The 12,178-nt window shown below is 39.1% G+C and overlaps 2 protein-coding genes across 2 annotated transcripts; one reads left to right on the top strand and one right to left on the bottom strand.

Annotated features, from left to right (window-relative positions):
• Positions 1 to 17: 17 nt before the first annotated feature.
• On the top strand, positions 18 to 4,782 carry LOC115736517 (TATA-box-binding protein 2). The gene is made up of 10 exons (XM_030668246.2): positions 18 to 271; positions 606 to 732; positions 1,875 to 1,962; positions 2,109 to 2,180; positions 2,663 to 2,713; positions 3,077 to 3,121; positions 3,212 to 3,304; positions 3,487 to 3,588; positions 3,667 to 3,740; positions 4,434 to 4,782. Coding segments are annotated over exons 2-10 (603 nt in total). The 5' UTR covers positions 18 to 271; positions 606 to 655; the 3' UTR covers positions 4,435 to 4,782.
• Positions 4,783 to 6,139: 1,357 nt separating this feature from the next.
• Positions 6,140 to 10,271, bottom strand: LOC115736515 (2-oxoisovalerate dehydrogenase subunit beta 1, mitochondrial). The gene is made up of 13 exons (XM_030668245.2): positions 10,002 to 10,271; positions 9,244 to 9,355; positions 8,839 to 8,874; positions 8,676 to 8,735; positions 8,543 to 8,600; positions 8,362 to 8,459; positions 7,579 to 7,668; positions 7,432 to 7,500; positions 7,282 to 7,368; positions 6,730 to 6,825; positions 6,580 to 6,657; positions 6,364 to 6,450; positions 6,140 to 6,277 (listed from the first exon to the last, which is right to left on the bottom strand). Exons 1-13 carry the CDS (start codon positions 10,172 to 10,174, stop codon positions 6,242 to 6,244), a joined length of 1,080 nt encoding a protein of 359 aa, XP_030524105.1. The 5' UTR covers positions 10,175 to 10,271; the 3' UTR covers positions 6,140 to 6,241.
• Between the last annotated feature and the right edge of the window lie 1,907 nt (positions 10,272 to 12,178).

Raw genomic sequence — 12,178 nt, 5'->3', positions numbered from 1 at the left:
CGACCACCACAGCCTCCTCCCCCTCCTCTCACAAATCTCTCGTCTCCTCTTTCTTTCTCTCTCTCTCTCTCCCTCCCTCCCTCTCTTCTGCTCTCAAAACTCTCTCTCATTTTTAAGCCTCCCAATACAAATCTTTCATCTATAAAGCCTATAAAAGAACCTCCTTTTCGAACTTTTGGCGCTCTACCCCGTCGGTTTTCCCCCCTAGATTCCGCTCAGATCTGTCCCCTGAGCCGATCCCAACGGTCAAACCCTAGAATCCGAGGAAAAGGTCCGATCTTTTCTCGTGTTAGAATCTGGGTCTGTTGTCTTTCAGCTTCAGATCTTGGAAAAACTGGGTCGTTAATGGAAACCTGTGTTCTTAAACTTGTGAACTTGGCTAAGAAATTGGAACTCTCGGGGGGATGTTGGGTCAAGGATGTGATTAGGGCTTAGAAAAGAGACGGGTTGATCTTGTTTAGCTCTATTGACTGAATATGAATTAGCTTCTCCTGTTGTGGGATCTGAGAGAGATATTAGGGTTTTTTTTTTTTTTTTTAATTTTTTTGGAGATGATGTAACGCAAGGGTGGCTTAATCTTGTTATGCATTCGTGAAACTCTGTAGGCGGACAGGGTTCCTGAGTCGGATTGTGCGGAGATTTGGAGGGACGAGTCATGGCGGATCAGGGCTTGGAGGGAAGCCAACCGGTCGATCTGTCCAAGCATCCTTCAGGAATCGTTCCTACTCTTCAGTGAGTCTCGCATCTCGCGCCTGCGATTTCTCATTCTCTGGTTTACTGAGAGCCCGTTTGTTTGACGTTGCTGTAGCTGTCGGTGTTGGATCGTTATACGTCATCTTGTATGGATTGGGAAGTGATGTTTTAATGTGATAGAATGATTAAGGAAGTGAATGAGCTTAACACTTTGATCTACTTTATAAGATTAATTTTCAAGGATGAAAGTAGAATTTCTTCAAGATGTTTTGGTATTTCAAGACCGATAGAGTTGAGAGAAACCCATAAAAGTTGGAAAATCGGAGCTGCAAAATACCCTTGGTTAGTTCTTGAAAACTAAGTTTTGAATCACTGCAGATCTTCCACCTATGGTATTTTGTACTTTTGAATGCTTGTGGTACATTCTTTTGAACCTGATGTAGCTCTTTGGAAGCTGAAGCAGCTTCACGAAAGTATTTTTTCTCAGATACAAACTGGGTTTATAAATGCTTATTTTGTGCCCTAGAGTATTTAGATAGATGAATGGAGCAGCTCCATTTCCCAAACTTTAATTCGCCCTTCCTCAGATCTTTCATAGTTGTGTCATACATTATTTGTCATATTGGCTGGATTCTCGAGATTATGCAAGGGCTACACTAAGTAGAGGTCGTAGGAAAGCATGTCTGCTGGTAACCAACGACAACTGAAGAATGACTTGTCAATTATCTCATGCACAAAGGGGAGGCCACTTTTATTGCTTGAGTAAATTCACCAAATATGTGCATGCTTGCATGCATGAGTAGTTTGGGTGGCGCTGTCATGGTTTTAAACTAGTAACAATTCATGTATGCATCGATAGGTGTGAGTAGCTCTAAGATCTATTCTTTTGAAAAAGTGGATATATGTCCAAACCTTGCCTTTTCCCATATAATGCTAATGGAAGGTGTAACGTGGCCCTATATTTTTCCCTTTGCATTGTTTGCCTGCTTGTTTGGCATAAACATGGGGACATGATTGTCTCATGGCAATGAGTGGGTGATATTGTCTTGCCTGGGAAACTATGATCTACCCTTCACGAGATGATTTAGATGCTTTACTTTGTTCTATGAGAGTAATCAGAACAATGCTTATTCTTAACACACAGTCCAAAGAGAATAAGTAGTGTTGTGTTTCTTATCCAGGAACATAGTCTCTACAGTGAATTTGGACTGCAAATTGGATCTTAAGGCAATTGCTTTGCAAGCTCGAAATGCTGAGTATAATCCTAAGGTATTTAACCTAGGCATCTTTCTCTCTGTTAATTGTTTCTGACCTAGTTCCTTAAGATCTAATATTGTTAATTATTTAGGTGACACAATAAATAAACTTTCTTGTACTTCTGTGGATTAACATTTCCAAATGTGTATCTTTTGCAGCGTTTTGCTGCTGTAATTATGAGAATAAGGGAGCCAAAAACAACAGCATTGATATTTGCTTCAGGGAAAATGGTAAGTCATGTTAGACAAGACTCCTGAGTTGTTTCTGTTGGCAGCTGAAAATTATCTCCATGTCATTTTTGAATTCATAGAAATATATCAACTTGATTTTGTATGCCGGAGTTAATTTTTCTAAATTGATTTAGTCATTTAATTTTGAGTATTCCCCGATTGAAAAGATAGCAAGCAATCACCTCTATATATCTCTTCGTCCTTCCGCCACCTACTACGTATAGCCACTATCTGTCTCTATGGATAGCAGTCTGCACTTCATTATCATTAGAAGACACAGGAAATGCAAACGGGCAGATAATTACGAGGCCAACAACACATCTCATAATCATGAGAAGCTTTGTATCGACATTTAATCGTCGTCATCTCTATTTGAAAGATGTGTGCACTTTCTCCTTGACATCTTGAGGATAGCTTAGGTCTACTTATTGCTTCTCTTTAGGGTTGTTATCTTTGCTTACTGAGTGCACTATGCTTTTCAGGTTTGTACTGGAGCCAAGAGTGAACAACAATCGAAGTTAGCAGCACGAAAGGTAACTTGACAAGTGGAATGGTGTATGGCCTCTGACCAATAGCACCATCGTACAAAGTCTCGGTTCACAATTAATTGGTTCGGTTCACAATTAATTGGTTTTCTATAGAACTGCAATATCTTTGTAGCTGTAAATAAATGGGAATGGAAAAATTAGATGTGGTGGTGTCATAAGAAGTAGTTAGTCTTTGGATTTGTTACAAGCATTATTCCTTTGTAAATGAATAAGAGAACAAATTACCAATATATTCATGAAGCCATAAGTTCAGTCGATGCTGCAACTTGTATCTTGTTTTGGAGTGAAACAACAATGCAATTCAAGACAATGATCATTTGTAGGCTAACTTTTTATTCTTCCTGCCAGTATGCTCGAATCATTCAGAAACTCGGATTCCCGGCTAAATTTAAGGTACATATGTCTCTCCCTATTTCTGTGACAGAATATCGTGGTTGACTGCCTATAGTTACTGAGTTAATTTATGGTGCTTCTCTTTGCCAGGATTTCAAAATTCAAAATATCGTGGGTTCTTGTGATGTGAAATTCCCTATCAGGCTTGAAGGTCTTGCATATTCACATGGTGCCTTCTCAAGTGTAAGTTGCAGCTGCACATCTCACCGCTTATGATGTCAGGAGCCCTCTGCTCTTTTTTGGCCTTAGAATTGCTGGTTTTCTATATTAAAGTTGTTGTCACTGGAAGATAATCTGCAATTTGTCACAAGTCATTTCTTGGAACTGTTGGTTGATGCGTCTTTTTTTTATTTTTTATGTGGCAGTATGAACCAGAGCTGTTCCCTGGCTTGATATATCGAATGAAACAACCAAAAATCGTGCTGCTAATCTTTGTGTCAGGAAAAATTGTCCTCACTGGGGCAAAGGTGATTATGTAGATATCTTTGGTTCTGCGGGTTTTTCTGGAGTCATATTAGCCTCGCTCATGCTATTTGATTATCCAGGTGCGAGAAGAGACATACACTGCCTTTGAGAACATATATCCTGTGCTCACCGAGTTCAGGAAAATCCAGCAATGGTACAGCTCTTATTCTTTTGATGCTGCCGCATTCTTTGTTCTTCATTTCCAGTTTTCATTTGCTCTGTAAATGTGTGGCTTTTGGCATAACTAAAGGGTCATGTGTCATTTGCATCTCCGGGCTTTATCTGGTAGTAGATGAAGTTTGCCCCTTAGCCTTGCCTATGTTTTGCAGCTATATATGCAGCAGCTGCAAACATAAGGATATGATATCTGAAGTCAAGAACACATGCATGCATTCGTGCACAATGATATACTTTCCACATGAACATGCATGCACATATTCATACGGAAGTGAACGGATGCATATGAACAAACACACGTATGTATATAGGGTATTGAAGATCTTCAATTTGTGAGTAGTCTCAAGTTTCAGAATTTGTGGAGGTTGTATTGAACAATTTTACTTCTTTTCTCTATTCGTATGGGATGTGGTGATTTTGGTAATATTAATCAAAGAGTCTGTTTCTGGCTCCAAATTGTAGTATGTGATATCCCATTGTAGATTGATTTTTGAAGTTCCTTTCTCGTTGCTGCTTGTACTTGTTATGGATCTTTGTAAACTTGAGGACATGTCTGAAGTATCCAACAAAGGAGTATGACATAGAGAAAGATCATGAAGCTTATGTTCTATGGCTCTTGCGGTTTTATGCTTTTAGCATCTGAGCTCTGTTGATTTTTATTTGGTGACAGATATCTGATGTCGAGATCATATTGACATGATTCAAGCAGTCGTGGGGGGTGGGAAAGGTTGGCATCGAGGGCGGAGACTGGGTTGAGTTGTAAATAATGGAGGATATTGCTGTCGAGGCCCTTTCCAATTGAAGATAAATTAAGGGAGAGCAAGAAAGGCTAGTTGTTTATGTGCATGTATCTTGGAAGAAAATAGTATCGTTTTGTTTGCTTGCATCCAGTGTGCAAAATTACAGCTTCCTCTTAATGTCACCAATGAGAAATACTAAAAAAGATTAATGGTGTCAGAGTTGACTTTCTTGACTGTCACTGCTTAAAAGAACAGCAAAGTGAGTTTGCTCTCTGGCTATATTCTTCTCCTAGTTTTGGTATTTTCTTTTTTTTTGGTCGAATAGCTTTGGTATTTTATAAGTGTGTATTCATTTCAAGAAACATTATGGGTAAGGATCACTCTCGAGTCTCAATGGTGGTGGTATAAGGATAATTTTGCATTATCGCCCGAATTTGATTTTGACTGCGTAATGTTGCCGTATCAAGCAGTCGAAGTGCTTCTTAGGTCTTGGGAAGGCAAAAGATTATGATTTCAAGAGAAAGAAATGCGCTGAGTACGCCGGAACTTGATCTTGTGAATTGCGTCCAAATTCAGAGTAGGTTGGAGTAGAAAAGTTCTGTTTATAGAAGTAAGATCGAGTAAGTAGGCTGAAGCAGACAAGCGCGGGTGAAAAAAGATTCAGTTCAGGTTCTGAATGTAGCCGTCTCCAACCGAATCTAATCTCACCCCTCGTCCTAGGTAGTGTCTTATTCGGTGGTAGCCCAACGCTAGGTTGGCATGTGAGGAAAGCAGTCGTTGGAAAGAGGAGCTTCGAGATTCAAATGGAGATTTGAGAAGTTGATTGCGACACATACGGCACGGGTAATATGGTTGGACGGTTATATCGCGTTGGCCGTATCGTCCATACATAACGTACTTTTTCACTCACCAATCACGATAATTATTTCGATGGCAACTACTCCAACAAGAATCGCCCGCTGTCGGAAGCTCTCATGAAAGAGGACGGCAGAATTGACTCCCTAGGACTGAGGTAATCATGCCGGCTCGGAATCTATCCACTGCAGGTAGAAAACAACACTTATTTGTAGTAGCAAAATGTGGAAAATTATCTTAGTGCGAACTTGGAAGCTACGTAATTTGTGTAGGCAATAGTAATGTGACCAAATTGATTGAAAATTTTGCAAGCCTGGATTTTGCACTTGAGCGAGCTCCTTCACTTGGTTACTAATCCTCAGGATTCTCTTCTCACTGTTTCAACTTAGTTTTTTTTTTTTTTTTTTTTTGGGTCTGAGTTTCAACTTGGTTCAAGAGTACTGAAGTGGGTCTCTTACGGGCCCTTTTGACATAATCTAATGATAATCCTCGTCCATTCTAGGCTGACAATGATATTACTGTCCCATGGAAGAAAATGAAACGAATCACGAAAGTGCAAATGAGTCGTAAGATTTTTTAAAAAGTGCATTTAATTCTAAAACTTGTTAAGTTGATGCAATCGAGTCCTTTCGTAAACTCCATCCAACTTGTCAAGTTTGACGGGTCTATTACACCCTAGGCGAGGAAAGACAAACTCCTTATCCCAGCCATGTACTACCCCAAAAAATCCTCCATGGACTCTCACATATAGCAGGGGTTGATACAGTTAAATCTTCAGGCATGAAGTATCGAACAACTTGTTTCTGAAATTTTGCGAGTCACAATTTGTTATGCACATCATATCAAGGCATGACTGGAGTAAACAATGAGAGTCAAGTACCCATTAGTAATTTACAGTTGATTTTATGGCATCCAGTATCTGCATCCAGAACAAAAGGTCACAAAATCAGCAAATACTTCATTATCCTCATGTGAAGGCAACGCTACAAGACAAAATCTGATCACCTTATTTTTGGTGGGCAAATAGAATGGTTCGAAAACAAGGGGAAAGGGTGTGTCCAGACCACAGATTCTGGCAACTGGGGCTTCTAGCTGCAAAACAAATACAGCTTTTAGGGACTAGAAGACTTCTCATTTAGCCATAAGAAGAAAGAGAATATCCTTGAACCAGTATTGCCATAGAAATAAGAATGGGAAAAAGACAAATATCTTCATGCTCACTCTTAAGAAGCATCTTTCAACAATTGAAGCAGAGATTTCAGCACCAAAACCTCCAGTTACAGGAGCTTCATGACTAATCTGCAAATAGGGATTTGACTTACTTCAATAATCTCATGAGTTATCAGAGGGAAAGCGGAAAGCAGAATGTACCAGAAGTCTTCCAGTTTTCCTGACAGATGCCTCCACTGTCTCCTTATCCCAGGGTATTAGAGTTTTGAGGTCTATCAGTTCACAAGAGATCCCATCCTAAAAAGTTTCTTGATAATATGAGTTTGAGGACATTAGATGACTAAGAACAATCAACCTATCTTGAGGCCCTTTAACAGATGATAGTCACTAAAGTGTGGCAGTATCTGGAGTCTGGACACCTAGGGGTTTGACAACATCAATATGTAGATGACACATACATTACACACCACAAGTACTGCTCAAGCTGTAGAAAATGTAATGGCATGATATCTATCAGCATTCATTGTGACAAACAAATATATTTGGAAATCGGTCACAAGAATGCCATTCATCTTTCCAGAAAACTCCAAGAAACGAGACGTTGGAAAAGTGGAGTCGGAATCATCACTTTCAATGCTGAACAAAAAAAAAATTATGTTCAGCTCCAGACTTTCTGCACTTTGAAATTACATTCAAGATGGCCCGCAGCAGCAGGAAGATAGATCAGTATTTAATAATCTGGAATAAACTTACGTTTTCAGCATCAAGGCAGGCTTCTTCCATGATCGAAAGCTGAGCTCCCCATCCAACCAATGTTATATCAGTGCCTTCACGAATCACCTACCACATTGGAACTTTGTTAGAATCTAAAGTCTTTGACTGCATAGGCTTAAAGAAGAGTACCTCAGCCTCTGACAACGGCAACATATAATCATGTTCAGGAACCTCTTCAACAGCCAAACGATACAGCCACTGGATCCACCGAAAAATAAGTTCTTAAAGTTAGACAGAGTTATCGAGTCATCGAGCTTAGAGTAAAAAACAGAATACCTTAGGTTCGAAAAAGACAATAGGATTTGGATCACGTATGCAGGAGATTAATAGTCCTTTTGCTTGACTCGGGCTTCGAGGGATGACCACCTACAAGAAGAATCGTTAAGAAAGGTGCCGGGCGGTGTCTAAACCACAACATAATGGAGTAATAAAAGAGTATAAGTTCCATTGAGGTTTTTTTCTGAATTTCAGTGAACATCTCGAATAACTTTTATGGCCAAACCATGGACAATTTAACTAACCATAATCTGTCCTCAAGAGATGCAAATTTGATCAGCTCTTATCTTTGAAAAACCAATCACATAAATAGCTCCGATGCACTTAAAAAGGAAATCATCATACACACCAAATTCCTCAACCATTGAAGTCGAAAGATGCTCCCTTAGTGAGATTTTAAAGTAGAACACTGGTGCTTTTTAAGAACTTAAGATTTGCCTCAGTTATTAATATTAGAAAAACATCTAGATAGGTTGCACGTCATTCAATTAATCAGTCTCCAGAACTAGACCTGCTCATATAAAGAATTTTTCAATCAGGGAAACAGACTACACTTCTTAGGTTTCTTGTATCCTTTTCTGCCTCACATACAGTCATTCGGGAGAAACCATAAGAAGCAATTATGACCAAACAATGAAATGGTACGTGCATGTTCTTCATGTAATGGTCAATACTCGCAAAATAAATGTCTCTTCCTTCAGACTCCCAGAAGAAATGGAAAGATTTGACAGCAAAAAGGGAATCTGAAAGGAGCAATCCAGATTCTGGGAACACAAACCATACTTTGATACCAGGGACATGACAGAAGAATGCTTCTGGGGATTGAGAATGATAATGTCCCCCATGTCCTACTGCTCCATAAGGAGCTCTTATTGTTAAGCCTGAGAATATCACATCAAACCTCAGCAGCGACAGCTGGTAAAAGAATATCTCATTTGACCATCAAATACTGATGATGCTATACCTCCACAGTTAAACTGGTTCCCACTACGATATCTGAACTTAGCAGCTTCATTGACAATCTACATAAACAAGAGCATCTGTTACTGAAAATCTAAACGTGCGGCAATACAACATTTGCCAGATGGAATGAATACCTGATCAAAAGCAGGATAAATGTAATCTGCAAACTGAATTTCCGCGATTGCCCTATTTCCCTAAATGTGGTATGAATAGAAAAACATCCAATGAGGAATTTTGAAAAACAATTGTGATTTGACGATGCTGAATTGCATAAGGGAAAAAAGATTAAGTACTGACCATTGCCGCTAGACCAATACCAAATCCGACAATTCCCTGCATGCGAATTGTTTTAGAATTACAAATTTGTTTCCAATGTTGGTAACATTGTAAGATAAACAGAAATTAGCTAATGCTCAGTCAAACGTAGTAGATAAAGAAGCCACAAACCAGACATTATCTGTGAAGTATTTCTCATTTATAAAGGAGATCAAGAAAGAGTGGTAGACAAAGAATGACAAGATACATCATACTTTTCTATTGATCACCAAAAGCAGACACCTTTTTGCGGAAAACAGTCACATCGTCAACCAGGCCACTAAGGACGCAACTTTTTTCTGCTGAGAATCTTGGGATGACTTCTTTTTCTCTTCTGACAAGTCAGGATAATCAATAATTCATGGACAGCACTTGAACAAAGAATACCTGCTCACAGAGAGGGGTATTAAAAACCCTGCTTTTTCCAAATCGATCAGCTAACCCCACCGTACAACGGAAGACCCCGCCAAAGCTCACATCCTCTCCAAATACATAAGAACTGAATAGGAAATGCAAACAATGAGTTTCACTATCAAACGCCAAGAATGTCCTTGGAAGTGAATAAGTATAGCAAGCTTGACTTTAAGGATACCCAAATATCAATAAAGCAGCAGTTAACTCGACTTTATCCGGACAAATTACATATAAAGGACAAGTGTCACAGACGTATATTAACAACAGAGACACAATTCATAGACTATTTCACATCTGAAATTTGACTTCACCGCATGAAATTATAGTTAACTAGATATCCAAATTCTGATGCTGCCTACGGGACCGAGGGATCATAATTAAGCATAAATTTCTTTTCCGGAGCTGACTGATGACCTATTGCGAGCATTTTACAGAGGTAAAGAAACAAAAACAAAGCGCATCATTTGACCGAACAACATCATCCTGCATGGACCAGAGACTGGTAAGACCTGCGCATACAAAAAATCTTTTTCCTTACTTTCTTCATGTTGAAATTTATGGAAGAAACTCAACTCCATCACTGTATGATCAAACTAATAGAAAAAAAAAATACAAAAACACTGAAACTCGTCCAAAATGAAGCGAACAAGAACCGGCGACTCAAATTCAACACCAAAAACGAAAAGCCCCGACACGAGAATTCGAAGCCCCAGAGAGCGAGGAGTCGTCACCGAGGGTCGGTGTCGAGGGCGATGTGGAGAGCTTGATTGATCGCGGAGCAGAGGTTCAGCGACGGGTTCTGGCTCCGCTGAACGGCGATCTCGCCGGCGGAGGACGAGAGCCGCCGGCGAGAAACCGAAGAGGCGAGCCGTCTGCCGAATCGCTGCGTAGAGGTGGTCGCCATTGTCGCATCAGGTGGAGTGGAGAGCTTCAGTGCGATTTCCGCAAGCAAGCGCAGACGCAGAGCTGAGTTCGGGGGAGGATAGACTCGATAGAGTCAGCGAGTCAGCACGTCTAGTCATCATTTTCAAATCAGGGAAAAATTTAAAAAAAAAAAAAAAGAAATGGTTTTTATTTTTATTTTATTTTTTTGGTCGGAACATTAGTGGTAGGTTCACGTAGCTCATCTTTGCTCTATTTTTGCCATAAACAATATATTCTGTATTGGTCTTTCTAACAGAAAACTGCTCTTTAATGTCAAAATTCACACTTAAGATCCAAGAAATGTTCGATTCCAATCATAATTACTGCCACGAGAATATAGCTCAAACGGAAAATAGATCCCGAAATAGATGAGCATGTCGCCGCAGACCTGATAAGATTGCCCTTTTCAATGATGTTGCGTCGGTATTGGACACACTCAATTTTGCTACTTCGAGGAAGTTCTAACTCAAGAACGCCGAAGAATAAGCGGATCTCTAACCTTATTTGCTAAGCCGGTCGCTTTGAATGGTACTCGTAGTAAGCCTCGTTTGGTTCGACGCGAAATACGATTCCCGTGAAAAATGGGATTTCGATTCTTATAATTGCCATGTCCGAACAAAAATCGAATTTTGTGATTGGATTCCGCATGGAATGAGATTCCTGAAAAAAGTGCGGAATTGAATCGGTGAGTAGTAGTTAGCATTGAGAATCCAATTCCAAATTCTTAAGAGCACGAACTATCAAAGAACCAACTCAATAATTACTGCAGCTACCACCGCCGGTCACTGTCTTCGGTTGCCATTGCCGTTTTGACTGCAAGTTTATGTTGTCGGCGACGGCGGCAAGAAGAGATCTTTCTCGGGAGGCTAAAATCTTTTGCAGTCCGAACAAATTGAAAGGAAAATGAAAATCCTTGGAATGGTAATCCGCCTGAGGATTAGTTGTCATGGAACTAACAAGCCTATGGTGTAACTTCTTTTATCAATACTAAAAACACGGGGCTTGTTTAGAACAACAATCATTCTTCATGATAAACCTTTTTAAGGAACAAGAAAGAGAGATTCACATTTAACACTACTGTCGGTACCGAAGAGATAGCTTGGATTAGCATGTCGTGAAATTATTGATTGCAACTTTTTTGGATTCTGTAGTAGATAATGAAAAGAGTAAAAGGTAATTTTCTAAGAAGGTTAGGTAAAATTTTAATTAATTTTTTCGAGTTATTGAAATTTATACTCGTATAATCTTTTGATTGAACGTAAGGGCGAAAATTAGAAAAATGAGTCCACCGTTTTTGGATATAATACTAGTGGATTACGTGTCCTCCCTCTTCATAGTAGGATTTTCAAAGAGAGGTTTCCTAAATACATGTCAGGAAATCGTGGCCGACGGAAAGATACACGTCATGATTGGAATCCAATAATTTCATTTTTAATTTAATATGAGATAAATGTATAAAAAGTCCTAAAATTTATCACAAAAGTACAATCGAGTTCTAAAACTTATCACAAAAGTGCAATCTAATTCTAGAACTTACAAAAAAAAAAATATATAATTTACGGAAGGATTGTACTTGTTGAAAGTTTTAGAATTCGATTCCACGTTTTCGATAAATTTTAAGACTTAATTATATTTTTTAAATTTTTTAAAACTCAATTACATTTTTATTTTATTTAATAATTAACTAACCTCGCTTTCAGCGATTTGAAACTCCGTAATTAGACTCACGTCCTTTGATGGGAGCAGTCGAATCTTGACCCATCAATCCGCATCAATCATTGGACGGCAGTGATCGGTGGACCTCTCCATTTCCTCATATTAGTTTATTTCTTTGGATTTTCCTTTTCGTTTAGGCAATCGAGTCACCGTATTCTTTTAGGGCATGTATAGTAATACTCCCTGAAAAGTGTTTCTATTTTGAAAGTGCTCCCGAAATACTTTCGCAACATAAACGTGTATGGTTGAAAAATATTCGGAATACTTT

Source organism: Rhodamnia argentea, chromosome 8, assembly GCF_020921035.1.
Source record: "Rhodamnia argentea isolate NSW1041297 chromosome 8, ASM2092103v1, whole genome shotgun sequence".
NCBI classification, from domain to species: Eukaryota; Viridiplantae; Streptophyta; class Magnoliopsida; order Myrtales; family Myrtaceae; genus Rhodamnia; species Rhodamnia argentea.
The sequence above is the reverse complement of the archived record's forward strand: the minus strand, read 5'-3'. Positions and strand labels throughout refer to the sequence as shown.

Bases quoted from the DNA above. Each gene is read 5' to 3' on its own strand.
- LOC115736515 (XM_030668245.2), bottom strand. From the start codon at position 10,174: ATGGCGACCACCTCTACGCAGCGATTCGGCAGACGGCTCGCCTCTTCG. The intron at 9,356-10,001 runs GTGACGACTCCT...TTTCCTATTCAG, and splicing joins GCCCTCGACACCGACCCTCG to TTCTTATGTATTTGGAGAGG. The intron at 7,501-7,578 runs GTATTCTGTTTT...CGGTGGATCCAG, and splicing joins TTGTCTTTTTCGAACCTAAG to TGGCTGTATCGTTTGGCTGT.
- LOC115736517 (XM_030668246.2), top strand. From the start codon at position 656: ATGGCGGATCAGGGCTTGGAGGGAAGCCAACCGGTCGATCTGTCCAAG. The intron at 2,714-3,076 runs GTAACTTGACAA...TCTTCCTGCCAG, and splicing joins CGAAGTTAGCAGCACGAAAG to TATGCTCGAATCATTCAGAA. The intron at 3,305-3,486 runs GTAAGTTGCAGC...TTTATGTGGCAG, and splicing joins CACATGGTGCCTTCTCAAGT to TATGAACCAGAGCTGTTCCC.